This window comes from Herpailurus yagouaroundi, unplaced genomic scaffold (assembly GCF_014898765.1).
Source record: "Herpailurus yagouaroundi ecotype Mexico unplaced genomic scaffold, PumYag 28, whole genome shotgun sequence".
In the NCBI taxonomy this organism is placed as follows: Eukaryota; Metazoa; Chordata; class Mammalia; order Carnivora; family Felidae; genus Herpailurus; species Herpailurus yagouaroundi.
In genome coordinates, this window is record NW_024412376.1 from 165,660,383 (window position 1) to 165,674,532 (window position 14,150).

At 64.0% G+C, this 14,150-nt stretch overlaps 1 protein-coding gene across 1 annotated transcript in view; it reads left to right on the forward strand.

Annotated features, from left to right (window-relative positions):
- Window positions 1–14,150, forward strand: part of SH3TC1 (SH3 domain and tetratricopeptide repeats 1) — a 47,571-nt gene that overhangs the window by 21,747 nt on the left and 11,674 nt on the right. The window contains 12 exon segments of the mRNA XM_040495310.1: window positions 522–596; window positions 2,755–2,882; window positions 3,586–3,691; window positions 4,468–4,614; window positions 5,282–5,486; window positions 6,279–6,355; window positions 7,071–7,266; window positions 9,793–9,926; window positions 11,448–11,489; window positions 12,438–12,482; window positions 12,485–12,520; window positions 13,170–14,147. Coding sequence (XP_040351244.1) covers window positions 522–596; window positions 2,755–2,882; window positions 3,586–3,691; window positions 4,468–4,614; window positions 5,282–5,486; window positions 6,279–6,355; window positions 7,071–7,266; window positions 9,793–9,926; window positions 11,448–11,489; window positions 12,438–12,482; window positions 12,485–12,520; window positions 13,170–14,147 — 2,169 coding nt within the window.

Genomic DNA, 14,150 nt, shown 5'->3' on the forward strand with positions numbered 1-14,150 from the left:
CCTTGTCTGCCCCGGACTCTGGGTTCCTTCCGGGCTGTCACCTCTCCTCTGGGGTCAGCAGAACAGTGGCCCCAAAGAAGTCCACGTCCTAATCCCCAGAACGTATGGCAGAAGTGATTTTAGGGGTGGGAGTAAGTCGAGGATCCTGAGATGGGAAAAAAAACCTCAGGGTCAGAATCAGAGACACTGAGGCTGCCAGGCTTCTGACTCTGAGACTGGAGGAAGAACCAGAGATCGAGGGGGGCGGACGAGCTGGCGACAGACCGCCCCCCACACCCCACCCCCCGGAGCCTCCAGCAGGAGCCGGCTCTGCCGAAACCTTGGTTTTAGCCGGTGAGAACTTTCTAGACTCCGGCACAGCAAGACAACACTCGTGCCGTTTGTTGCAGCACAGGGAGACCCTCACACCCGCCCCGTCCTCTTCCCCTCGCAGGTGTGCGGACACACCTCTTTTCCTCCAGAAATATTGGGGGGGGTTTGTGCCTGTTCTGACCTTGATCCCCAAACCTGCTGTGTTACAGATGCCTCCCCGGCCCCTGGCGGCTCTGGGCCGGCTGCTGGGACCCCTCCCGGCCAGATGGGAACCTGCCCCACAGGTAGATGTCCTCACATGTCACATGGCGCCACAGGGTTCAGTGTGGGTGGGGACGTGAATGTGGGTCCCTGCGCGCCCCCCTTGTGCCCACCCTCACTGTCCCATGGCCTGCGGGTTCAGGAAAGTCTAACGCACAGATTTTCTCTTCTTTTTTTTTTTTTTTTAATGTTTATTTATTTTTGAGACAGAAAGAAACAGAGTGTGAGCAGGGGAGGGACAGAGAGAGAGAGAGAGAGAGACAGAATCCCAAGCAGGCTCCGGGCTCCGAGCTGTCAGCACAGAGCCCAATGCAGGGCTCAAACTCACGGACCGTGAGATCATGACCCGAGCTGAAGTCAGACGCTTAGCCACCCAGGCGCCCCTAACCCAGTGATTTTCAAAGTGTGGTCCCCAGACTTCCCGCCTGGGGATCGCTGTGGGGGTAGGGAGACTGCCTAGATGCAGATGGCCGGGTCCCGTGCCCAGGTCCCCATCCAGCCCCGCTGGGGGAGGGCCCAGGACTCTGCATTTCCACTTGGGGCCCGAAGGCTGGAGTTTGTCTGCCTTTGGAAAGGGCTTCTGTGGAGTCTGTGTTTGCATCTGCCCGAGGAGGGGACACGGCCCAGTAGGCTGGACCACATGCAGGGGAAGTGACACTCTGGGGAGGCGTCACAGGTGCGACATGACCGGGTTAGGGACGCAGAGGAAGGAGCAGGGCCCTTGGGAGCGGCGGCCGAGGACTGACTTCTGGGGAGGGGGCCCCGAGGGCCAGGGGGCTTTCTGCGGGGCGCAAATGCGGGAGGCAGCCCTGGGTGGTGGGGGGAAGGGGCGGGCAGAAGCCCCCTACCCCTGAGCCCCTGCTGCTGACCCCCAGCTGTGGTGGCACAGGAACCCCGGCGCTGTTAGTGGCTCACCTTTGCCTCGCCACCCTCCTCTTCCGACTTTCCTTCCGGGCAGCCGGCTCTGCCTGTGGTCACTCGGGATGACCGGGCGCGTTGAGCAAGCGGCAGATTATTTCTGGGTCTGGTTTGCAGCCCCGCCCTCTTACGGGAGCAGGGGCACATCTTAGAACCAGTTGTGAAATGTCGGCCACGCTTCCTGCTGGGGGAGTGGGGCCGATTCCAGGTTCCAGAAGTCTCCATACCGCCCTTCTCTCCCCTCCCTTCCCCTGTACTCCCCTCCCCATCTCCCTTCTTCTCTTTCTCCGCCCCCACCTTTCTCTCTCCCTTCCCCCTCTCTTCTCCTCCTGCATCATCCCCCTCTTTGGAGCAGTCCATGCCCCGGGGATCTCCGTAGCCTGGTTCGGAGGCCTCTTAGGAGGACAGGGGCGGGGGTGGGCTTGGGGCACTTGAGCCGAGATCTGAATTGTAGGGCAGCCGGGCAGGCAGGCCGGGATTTGATCTGGGAGAGAGTGCTTTAGGTGGAGGATGTGGTGAGTGCAAAGGCCCTGGGGCAGGGTGGGGGATGTCCTCCTGTCCTAGGGCAGCAGGGAGGCCGCAGGCTAGATGGGAGGGACAGAAGAGGCTGGGGGGGAGCAGGGCCAGAGGCTCAAGGCTCTGCTGGTGGGAAGATGGGAAGGGTTTGTGTCTTAGTTTATCTGATAATAGAAAATAATTGCAGCTGCACCATCCAATACAGCCACGCAGTTTTTGTTCCAATTTAACTTAAATAAAATTTAAAATCTAGTTCCCACGGATGCACTGGCCACATTTCCAGAGCTCGACGGCCCCGCACGGCTGGCAGCCGCCCTTCAGGACACCGGATGGCACTGCCTGGGGGGTGCCGAGAGCTGGGGCAGACAGCGAGCCAGAGCTCAGTGTCAGGGACCCCCCCCCCGGCTCTCCGTGGACCAGAGAATGGTCTGGAGGGGGGGGGCGTGACCCGGGGCCCCAGGGAGGGGTGCCACGGTGGGTGGGGCCTGGTTTTACAGCTCACTGGTGGACCCACGTGCCGTGTGGTGCAGGGAGGTGTCCTTGGTCTGCAGGGAGGAGGCTGGGGGCCCTTCTGGAAATGGGACAGAGGCGGGAGGGTGAGTTTGGGGGCAGGACCGTGGGTTCTGGGGGGCCTGCTGACACTCGAAGGCCCCCGTCTGGAGCTCGGCGGTGGGAGAGGTCGGGGCTGGAGGTCACGGTGACTCCCGTGACTTTGCTGAGTGCTCGCTGGGCGCTGGCCCCTTCCAGACCTGACCCTGCAGCTGCTGGCCGTGCGGAGGAAGACGGGGCTTCCAGACCCCAGCCTGCGGCGGGCAATGCGGGCCCGGCTCCGCCTGCTGGAGAATGACAGCCGGGAAGTGGCCAGCGTGCTGGGGGTGAGTCTGGCTCCTCTGGGTGGAAGACGAGCCCGCGGGAGCGAAGGAGCAGGGAGGCCAGGGGTGGCCCCGGGAGGAGGGGGAGGTCCAGACGGCACGCGAGCACCAGCGCGGTGCCCCGGGACTGGCCGCCCTTCGTGGGGCCAGGCGAGCGGCCGAATTGCGCGGGCCGCTTACTGAGGGTCGGGCTCCCGAGTAGAAGAGTGGCTTCCATCGTCAGCGTGTCAGGTGGGGCCCTGGTAGCTCCGCTTCCCCGGGACCCACAACGCTGCGCCTCGTACCTGCTGGTGTTATTCCAACGCCCCATCACCAGCAGGGGAGTTAGCTCACGGGACGGGGGTCAGAGGAGACGGGTGCAGGGTGAGCGTGGCCACCTGCATCAGTGCCGCGGGAGGGGCTGGGAGACAAGGGGCTGCGCGGGGCTGAGAGCGCAGCCCGCCCGAGAGCCTGCTGTCCCTGGTGCGCAGTCACCGAGAGCGGGGCCCAGGGTCTGAGCCCCCAGGGGCTCAGGGAAGGAGCGGGGCTGGGCAGAGGCACCGGGGAGCCACGGCTGGCTCGAGGGCCCCGGCCTCGGGCTGTCAAGGAATCGGCTCTGTGCTTCCGCCCCCGCCTGGGTCATTTCTCACGATGTTTCTGTCGAGCGGCTCCGTCCTGCCGGCCGTCGGATGCCTGACGGCCCCCGGGACTGTTTCTTCCCCATAAGGAGTTATCGGCCAGGCTGCTGTCTATCCACAGTGACCAGGACCGGATTGTGGTGTCGTTTAAGACTTTCGAAGAGATCTGGAAGTTCTCCACTTACCACGCTCTTGGTAAGGAGGTGACCTTCCCAGAGCTGGTTATGGGGACCCCCCCGCCCCCCCGAGGACACTTGTCACACGCCTAGCATGTTATATCATAGATCAGGCTTCAGGTTAGGGTTGCTCACGACGGCCCGGGCAGTGGGGCTCGCTCACCTGCTCTCGGGGGGGGGGGTGGAAATGGCGTGATGGGTGGGGACACAGAGGCACGCCCATCAGTGCCCGCATTTGGGCCGCGCTCCGAGTTCCTCCCAGCGCTGCACCGTGTGGTAGCTTTGCATGGCCAGACCTCAGGGGACGCTGAGCTCAGACGGGCTCAGCACAGACCGGGTTATTTCCAGCTCGTCCAAAGCGCTCTGTTTCTAAAGCGCCCCCAGCCCGCTGGGAGGCATCCGCGAGGGTCTGGCCGCGTCCTCTCGGGGACCTCGCCCCACCACCTGGGTCTGAGGACAGACAGAGTGGACAATGAGAACAACGGCGTCTTGCACACCTTGAGCGCGGCCTGTGCCAACCCCCCAGCACACGCGACCTCGAAGGCTCTTTTCCCGTCTCAGAGACGAGGAGACGGAGGGTCACAGAAGGCCAGTGTGTCGCCCACGGTCACGGCCGGTCCACTCACAGCCCGGGTGGTCAGACCTGGGGCTGCCTGGGTTGTAGACGGAACCTCGAGGCCCCAGGGCAGGGCAGGGCAGGGCAGGGCCCCCCCCCCCCCCCCCCCGCGCCGGCCTGTGAAGGTTTCCGTGTCTCCCTTTGGGGCCTGCCGGTCACCAGGCCCGTCTGGCCCCCAGGCTTCACTCACCACTGCCTGGAAAACCTGCTCGTGGACCAGGCCTTCTGGCTGCTTGCGCCCAGCGAAGACGAGGAGACGACCATCCAAGTCCACGTGGACCAGGAGGCCTTGACACGGACACAGGAGATTCTCCTCGCCCAGGAGGGTGAGCGCTGCATGGTGACGGTGACGTCGGCCGGGGGCACACCATGCTGGGGCCACGGGGGCCACGGGCCGCAGGAGGGTCCTGGAGGCCCCGGCGTGCACTCCGGGGCGGACGGGGGCTTCGTGCAGGGAGGAGCGTGCGGGGGGTGGGGGGGACCCCAGCCATGAAGCGCCCAGGCCCTGTCACTTCGCTGTAGAAACCTGGCCAGGCCCCCAGGAAAGAAGAGAAAAAGCATTTCTGCCAAGTGGCACCGCCATCCCGGTGTCCTGACCCGATGCGGCCTTGCTTTGAGCGCCGAGGTGGCCTCGTCATTGGGTCGGGTCAGCAGCAGACACAACACGCAGCTGCCGGTCTCGCCCTGGCTGCGGACGAGAAGAAAGGCGGCCGGCCGGCTGTGGCCGGGCTCCCGGCAGTGGTCCCGGCAGACAGGACCCTGGGGAACACAGGAAGGGAAACTGAGGCCCCGAGGGTCTGAGGTTCAGCGAGGCTCCCCGGGCAGGTGTGAGCAGAGCTGGGACTCCAGGCCGGCGCCGGCCTTCCAGTCCGGGGGGGGAGGGGGGGCGGCAGAGACCGGGGCTGGGGAGACCCCGCAGGACTGCCTGCACGCGTGCGGCCTGGTGGGGACGGGTGGGTCCCACACTGAAGGCCACTGTCTGTCACTTCAAAGGCCCTTTCTTTGTCCTGTGTCCCGACCACCACGTGAGAGTGACCACCAGCCCCCGGGGCGCAGGCCCGCAGCCCCCGAGGCGAGCCGCGGGGGTCCCCCAGGGAGACGCAGCCCCGGCAGCGGACTCTAAGGCGCCCAGCCCCGGCACGTGCTCCCAGGACACGGCAGCGGTGGCCGCTCCGGAACCTCTGATTCCATTTCATCAGTAGGTACCGACCTTTGTGTCTCCGCTTCCGGCCGGTCCCGTCCTGTGTGTCATCAGGCCTCCTGGAGCCCCCACCGCGCCCCCCGCCCCCAGGCGCTGGTCCAGCCTCAGCCAGAGGGGCTGGACGGTGCTCCAGGCAGACCCGGTCCTGACCCTGTCTGTTGCTTCCGGTGTGTGGCCGTGACAGTGAGCCCAGCTCTGGGCCTCAGGGCTGCGAGCTGCCCGGGGACGCTGACATTCCCTGGCAGGGCTGGCATTCGATGGCACCAGGCTGTGCAGCGTGGAGCTCTTGCTTCGTGTTCTAGCTCGTTCTGAAAAGCTTTTGAGGGAGCCAGCTGCCTACCGTGCACCCGTAGGAAGGAGGCATGTGGAAATCTGTACAAATGAAAACCAAGGCAGAGGAAGCTTGGGTAGCATGCCAGTTCTTGCTCAGGAGCTGAGCGTGGGGCGTTAACTTGGCTTGGAGCTTCCTGGCAGCCAAAGCAAAGAGAGAAAGTCGATGACCTGATGTTTAGAATCTGTGAAGTAGTTGGCAATGGCTTGGCTGCTGCCCCGGGCTAATGGAGGGAGGTTTCTCAGGAGGCCAGCCGGAGGACGGGCAGGGGACTCCCTGCAGGCACGGCCACATGCCAAGGTCTGAGGCTGCCCACCTGGGCAGGTGTGTGTGTGCCTGTATGTGCATAGTGGTGGCAATTGGTGAAATTTGCTTGCGTCCCTGGGGGCTGCTGACTTATCCCATCTACGCATCGTCCACTCGCCTCACATCTGAAATCCTCTCTTGTCTCCCTCCAGGTGGGCCCTCAGGGTCGCTTGGGACCCCATCGACGACTCCGTGAGCGGCCCTGTGACGTCAGACGTTCCGCTGATGGGTAAATGCTTTCGCTGGCCTTTCTCCCCTGGGAAAGGCGTGGGCAAGGAGGGGCAGGCACCCGCATTCTGGAAGCTTCTGTGCTCGCCCTGAATCCTCCCAATCCCCTGCAGCTCATGCTGCGACAACGAAGCTCAGAGAGGTCCACCGGCTGGCCCGGATTTTGTCGCACGGGGTGCGGGGTAGCCGGGCCGCGTCCCCGTCGCTGCCTCCGGGGAGCCCCGAGGGTCCCATTCACAGAGCACCCATCAAGCACTGCTTTCTCTCCAGCCACACTTGAGACACCTCAGAGGGCCCTGGGACGGGTGGGCTAGGCTCCCGCTGATGTTGCCGTGTGAGCTCATGAGGGTCTGGAGGCTTAGGTGCTGGGTCTTCTCCCGAAAGGCCAGAGTGGGGCTCTGACTTGGGCTCCTGGTCCAGTGCTCTCTGCTCTGCCCCAAGCTGGCAGGGCCCTGTATACCCGTGAAGTGGCTGCGAGGCCCCGAGGGAGAGCCTGGGCCAGCCCGGGGCTGGCGGCCCCGGGCCAAGTTAGTCAATGTCTCTGGGCCTCAGTTTCCCATGCTCGCTGTGCGGAGGAAGCGCCCCCTCCGGGGGCCCCTAGATGTCCAGCCCCTTGGGTGCAGCGGCCACACTTCGCGGCAACCCTGACCAGCTGTTCTTGGACAAGAGCCCCGGGCTGCGCCCCCAGCACTGACTTCGTGGCCTCCTTTCCACAGCGGTGGGCCTGGCCTCAGCAGTGGCAGACTACCAGGGCTCCGGGCCTGAAGAGCTGACCTTCCGAGGCGGTGACGTCATCGAGGTCCTGGGCGCCCGGGTGCCCGGCCTGCCCTGGTGCCTGGGCCGGCACACGGCCTCGGGCCAGGTCGGGTTTGTGCGCACGAGTGACATCAGTGTGCAGGGCCAAGTGTCTGAGTGAGTGGCTGAGGCCCTGCCCTCTCCCGAGCCCGCTCCCCTACCCCCGGGGGGCAGCCTGGTGACACACGTGGACGAGGTCCCGGATGGCACCCCTGACCCTCCCCCTCGCCACCGCCCCGGCGCCTGTTCCCTTGTCCCCAGGGCTGGCGTCAGCCTCCTACCTGGACTCCTCGTGTCCCTCCTCCAAGTGCAGCCCGGGGCTGTTCTCTGAACTACACGGCATCCCACGCGGGGGGGCTTAGCTCAGCAGGTGGAGATTCTGTCCCAGCCCACGGGGCCAGGAGTCCAGAGTCAAGGTGCCACAGGGCCCCACTTTCTCTGGAGGCGCCCTCCTTACAGCTCCTGGTGGCCACGTCACCCCCGTCTCTGCCTCCGTCTTCCCACGGCCTCCTCGCCCCAGCACGTGTCTCCGAGCCTCGTCCTATAAGGACACCAGTCTCTGGATTAGGGCCCACCCTACCCCAGTGTGACCCCCACCTCAACTGTTTATATCTGCAAAGACCCTTCATTGAATAAATCACCTCCCGAGGTCCTAGGTGGACATGAATTTTGAGGGACACTATTCACCCCCATACACCTTGCCACTCCCTTTTCTTTTCTTTTCTTTTCTTTTCTTTTCTTGATGTTTAAATTTGAGAGAGAAAGAGACAGAGTGTGAGCAGGGGAGGGGCAGAGAGAGGGAGACACAGAATCTGAAACAGGCTCCAGGCTCCGAGCTGTCAGCACAGAGCCCGACGCGGGGCTCGAACTCACAGACCACGACATCATGACCTGAGCCGAAGTCAGGTGCTCGAGATTCTAGGCCTGGCCTTCAAGGCCCCCCACGACACAGACCCTGGGGACCGCCGATGTCAAAGGCTGCCCCTTGCCGTCAGGCCCCTTCCGGAACGAGTCTGCTTTGACACGTGTGCCCCTACGTGAGACACCCCCTCCATCCCTGCCCTCCAGTTTTCCTGGGGCTCTCACTGGCTCCCAGGCCCCGTCTCCGACGGCTCATCCCTGGGGACCTGCTCCTCTCCCTGTGGGACCCCCTACACCCTGCTGGTGACATGCCCGCCCCTGCCCTTCTGAGAATTCTGAGTGTCCCCACGGTGCGGCCCTGGGCAGCAGCAGGGGTGCCCTTGGGGGAGCGGTCAGTGGGCACAGTTGTGCCCATCCTTGGGTGGCAATTCCGTTCCCCTGGGCTTGAAGCATCATTGTCAAGACCTCAGTCATGAGCCCAGAGAAGGTGGGCGTAGGGACAGGGCCTTTACTGGGTCTGGACCTGGCCTCCCACGCCCGTCTTCAGGGGTCCTCTGGCCCCGACGTCCCGCGGCCTGGGCAGGAAGCCTGGAAAAGCCCCGCGGACCCCCTCGTTCGCTCCACAAACGTCGACTGCACATCTTCCCTGTTCCAGACCCTGGGTTTTCATCCTTTGTTTAATGAACCACCTCCTGGTGCCTCTGTTCTTTTCCTTTATTTTGGCAAAATTTCAGATTTAGGGAGGTTGCAAGACGAGCGTCAGATTCCCGTAATCCCTCCCCCCGGTCACCCAAGGGTTGGCACGTTGTCACATTCGTCTTCCGCTTTTCCTTCTCGTACTGACGCCGTCGGGGGTGGCTTGTAAGCAGGACACCCCTTTCCCGGCGAGTGGCGCGGCACGTGTCTCCTAAGGCCAGGACGCCCGCCTGGGCACCGCCGCGCGCCCTTCGGGATCGGGACGGTGACGGAACAGCGCCCTGCAGGTGCAGGCCACACTCGGGGTTTGCCAGCGTCCCGGTCGTGTCCCGGACAACCAGAGAAAGTTCCAGGCCTCATGCCACCAGCCTCTCCTCCCTCGTCTCGCGGTCCTTTAGGACACTGACGTTTTTGAGGCACACGGGCCTGTTGTTCTGTTGAATGTACCAGAAGCTACTCTGAGATTTTCTTTAACGTCTCAAAATAGCTCCTTCCAGTTTCCAGGCGCGTTTCAGAGTTTCGCGTAACGCTGGTGATTTCGTCCCACGAGCGAAAAATGCCTGTTCCTTCTCTCCCTTCTCCCCTTCCCGTTTTTCATCTCCCTGACTTGGCGGGGACAGGAGCGCCCCATTTCTGTGCTGGGCGTCGTGGGGAGCCCGGGAGCTCGCGATGCGAAGGGGCCGACCCGTACATCCACACGTGCACACGCACACATTTGTAACACACACTTGTGCACGCCCACGTGCACACACACGTACGTGCGATACGTACATTCTGCCTGCAGCCGTCACCACCCGCCTCACAGGGGAAGGGGCACTTGACGTGGGGCTTTGGAGGCTGCCCAGGAGCTCACCTTCCCCGGCTGCCACGACCCGCCGTGTCTGTAGCAGCCTCTCCCGCCCCTGGCCGTCCGCCTGCAGCTGGACCAGACGGGCCTTGTGGGCCGGATCTATTTTGTTTCTGTCCCGGTGACCTGGCTGCCGGGCACAGAGCAGGTGTGACGGGGGTGTCTGTCGCACCAGGGGGTAGATGGGGGTCTTGGGCAGGAAACGTGCCGTTGTAAATAAAGCACCTTCTTTTCTCCAGGTTGGAAGACGTGATTTTTCTCGATGAGGAAGAAAGGTCGTTCTTCAGCAACGAAGGGCGCTTCTCGGACGAGGACGCCAGGCAGTTGCTGAGGAGGATGTCCGGCGCGGACACGTGCACCGTGTACAGCTTGGGTAGGTGTGAGGGCGCCGCGGGGGCGGGGGGCACGGCTCCTCCCTCCCCTCCTCCTGGCCGCGGGGACGTCGCAGGACCTGCATCAGACCCTGGGTGCTTAGGACGGTTTCTGTGGGCAGGTTCCCAGAAGGACAAGAGGGTCTGCAGCTGAACCGGGAGACCCCGAGACCCAGCCGGCCGGCACCGGGCCTGCTCGGGCTCCTGTCCCCTCCGCGGAGTGCGGACCGTTCTGCTTCCGTGCTCCGCTCAGGACGCCCCTCCCCATGTCCCTTCGAGAAGGCCCGCCCCGGGGCACCTAAAGGTGACCGCACAGGTGCTGCTGCTGCCCGAGGGGCCCATAGGGACGGCAGCGGGCCAGGGGCAGAGAGGGGGACAGGGCGAGCGGCAGGGAGACGCCCGCAGTGGCCGCGAGGCGTGCCCGCCGGGCACCGGGGCCGGCCCGCTGCCCACGAGCTGCTGCTCCGCCAGTCTGGGCGACAGTGACCGCCCTCCGTGACAGGACCAGGAGCCCGGGCTCGCGTGGCTGTGGGCTGGCCTGGTTGCCTGACCACCAGGGACCGGGGCCGGACCCCAGGGCCACCAGCCCCTAAAGACGGTGCTGCTCCCTCTCCCCGCGCTGCCCTGCGCTCAGGAAGGACCCTCTGTCAGCTGCCATGCGGGGGGAGGGGGCGGGAGCCGTGTCATCGGCAACAGAGGCGACAGAGGACCAGACCCGCTGGGGGACTGCCTGGGGCCGGGGGTGCAATCTAGCCGGTTCCTTCATCCTGTGCACGGAGGTGAATGCACGTGCACACACACGCTTACACACACGCACAGTATACACATGTGCACACGCACTCACACATATGTGCCGCACACGCATGTGCACCCATGCTTACACATACGTGCGGCATGTGTGTGCACGCTTACAATACATGCAGCACACTCATTTGAAGCACACGTGCACACACGTGCACACTCAAATAAGGCAGCACACACATGCATGCACACACATCCACACGCACATACACCTACACATCTATGCACACACACGAGCACAGTTACACGTATGTGCACGCACACATACACTCCTCACGGCCCTGGAGCAGACATGACTTGCACATCGGGAACTTTTCCACCAGTAACAGGGTTAAACTTTCCAGGTCCCACAAATTGGTTTCTCTTCCTAAACAGGCAAACTTAAATTTGACCATAGCACCTATGTCAGCCCCGCACTCGGGGGGACATTCTGGGGGCCCCCTTCCGCCAGGCGCCCCTTAGCTTCCCGGACCCTGTGCATTTGTCAGAGTTGACATCACACTTCACACGTCTTTTCCCAGCAAATTAACGTCAGCCCATTTTCAGGAGGTGGAAACTGAGGCTTAGGGAAGGGCTCGGCCTCTTGACCAGGGGATCCCCCCAGCCCTGCAGCCCCTCAGGTCACTGGAGTGTTTCTGTCCTGGTGTCCCCACCCATCCCGACATGGCCCCGACCTGGAGGTGCTGGCCGGAGGGTGATGCCTCTGTTCTCTCCCTTCTCAGACAGATTAGAAGAGACCGACTTTGAGCCGCCGGAAGAACAAGGTGGGTTCTCCCCACACGGCAGCGTCCCTCCGGGCAAGGGGCTGGGCCCGGGGGTATGACGCCCGGCAGAAGCCACAGAGCTGGGTGCGGATGGGGCTCTGTGCGGGGACCTCACACCTCCGTCGGGGAAGGCGGGAGGGGGTCCGTCCTGCAGGGGGAGGGGATGAGGTGAGGGCAAAGCTCCCCCCCTGCTGTGGTAGTGGTCCCTGCCAACACACCAGCCCTCCAGCTAAGGGGGGGGGGGTCCCCTCCACTGCCCGGGCCGTGGCTGTCCCCACTCTGTCCCCAGCTAAGGTGGGGGTCCTGGGCCTGTACTTGGCCATGGGTTCTTTTCTTGAAACCTAGAGCATCTGAAACTCTTGGCTTTGAGAAAGTGAAATGCTGGGTTTGGAGGGCGAAGGGGGTGCTGGATTTGGAGTCTCACGCTAGAGAAGCCCCTCAAAGATTTGCTTCTTCCCCTGGGAGCTGGTAAGGGAGACCCCCTCCTTCTCCCTCCACACCTCCATCTTGACCCCCCCACAGAAGGTCTGCATCGGGGAGAACCTGGGGACTTGAATGCCCGAGGACCCTTTGGGGTCCACCTAAGCGCAAACGGGGAAGGGCCACTTGGGGTACTCGATGGGGAGGCTCAGGACATCCGGGGCCATTCCGGGCCCTCTGTCCAGCCCGGGCCTCTGCTGGGTGAGGAGGGCAGGACTCGCCGGGATGGGAGGGGGTGGGGGCAGCGAGGTTGGGGGGGCGCATTTGCACCTACACGTCGGATTAGTCAGGTCAGACGTTTGCTGCTGGACCACAGTGAATTCTTTTTTATTCCCCGACTTTACGGACGAATAAAGAGAGCGTTAGTTTTGAACATATTTTTTATGTGAACTCGAAACAGAAGAGCCTTTAGATTCTGGTTCTTTCCTTGCAAACAAATTCCCCTTTAAGCCCATGTTTTTCCAGCAGGAAGCGTAGCTGTTTGCTCGTTGGCTGTGTCTTTGGGTACTGACCCATCCAAAGCCAACAGCCCCGCACACGGGCCCTTTTGGGTACGGGTACCCCCAGGTTCTCCAGCGCCTCATCCCTTTCCTTCTTATAACCCTTTAGTAACTGTGGGCCTCAGATTCTCGAAGCAGCCAGGGTGAAGGTGGAGACCCAGGGGGTCCTCGCTGACGTGGTCCCGGGAGAGAGCTGGACCAGGGACCCAAACATTGTCCTCCATCGAGGCGGGTTTCGTCAGTTCTGGGGGTGGCTTCTGAGCACGTGCTGCCCCATAGCTCTGGTTGGCCCATGATGATTTCACGGGAGTCCTGCACCCGACGGGAGACCCCCAAGTGCTGAGGAAATCCCACGGAGGCGGGGGCAGCCAGGAATGTGGACGTGTCCATCTGTTAAGTGGCTTTTCCTGGAGGGGAAAGGACACTGATCGCTGAGCGGTGCTCTCAAACAGGAAGCATCAGAAGGGGTTACTCGGCAAAAAGCTCGGCCAGATCGATCCCTATTCTCATAACCACGACCGAGTCCCCACCGGGTGCTAGGCGCTGGGCTCGGCATTGCGCGTAAATCTTGGGCTTCAGGTAGGGGAGGCTCGGGCAGCAGCCGACAGGGGTGCCGAGGCTCGGAGGGATGTCTGTCCCTTACCCCGGCCTAGGCCCAGATCGGCCTCTCATCCACCCCGGGGGTTTTGGTGATTTGCAGAATCACCTCACCTGGACCCAGAGCCACACGAGACCCTACAGAAGGTGAAGAACGTTCTGGAAGAATTCAAATCCCGCCAGGACTGCCCCGAGGAGCCAGAGTCCTGGGGTCTCTGCGCGGCCTCCGGCGGCGCCAGCCCACCGGACCCTGAGGAGCCCCCCTTCTGCTTGGACGCGGGGGCCGACCGGACCGACCCGGAGGCCCTGGGCTCGCTGCTGCTGTTCCTGGACGCGCCCGGCTACAAGGCCTGCTTCCGCGGCCTGTACGACCTCTCCCTGCCGGGGCTGAGCGCCCTGTGCGGCGGCCGCACCGACGAGGAGGAGCTGGCCGGGCTCCTGGCGCGGGCGCGGGGGGCGGCCAAGAAGGCCGGCCTCCCCATGGCCCTCGCCAGAGTCTGCTTCCTCCTGGGGCGGCTGTGCGTGCGCCGGCTCAAGCTGTCCCAGGCCCGGGTGTACTTCGAGGAGGCGCTGGGCACCCTGGGGGGCCGCTTCGGCGACCTCTTCCTGGTGGCGGCCGTGTACTGCAGCCTGGCCACCATCCACCTGAAGCAGAGGAACAGAGACAGGTGCGCACAGGTGACGCCCAAGGCCGTGGCCCTGCTGCTGGGGACACCCGGCCACGGCTGCGGCACCGAGGCCGGGTCGGAGCTCCTGGCGCACGCCCTGCGGCGGGCCGTGGCCGGCCGGAGCCCGCAGGCCGAGGCCCGGGCCTGCTTCCTGCTGGCCAGGCACCACGCCCGCCTGCGGCAGCCGGAGGAGGCCCTGCCCTTCCTGGAGCGGCTGCTGCTCCTGCACGAGGCCTGGGGCTCCCCGGAGGCCGCCTGGCCCGCCGACTGCTACCTGCTCCTGGCCGACACCTACAGCCGGCGGTGCCTGCCGCGCCTGGCGCTGGGCTGCGTCAGGGCGGCCTCGCTGCGGGCCCGGGCCTCGCTGCGCGGCTCGCTCCGGAGCGTGGACCTGGTCCTGCGCAACGCCCCCCGCC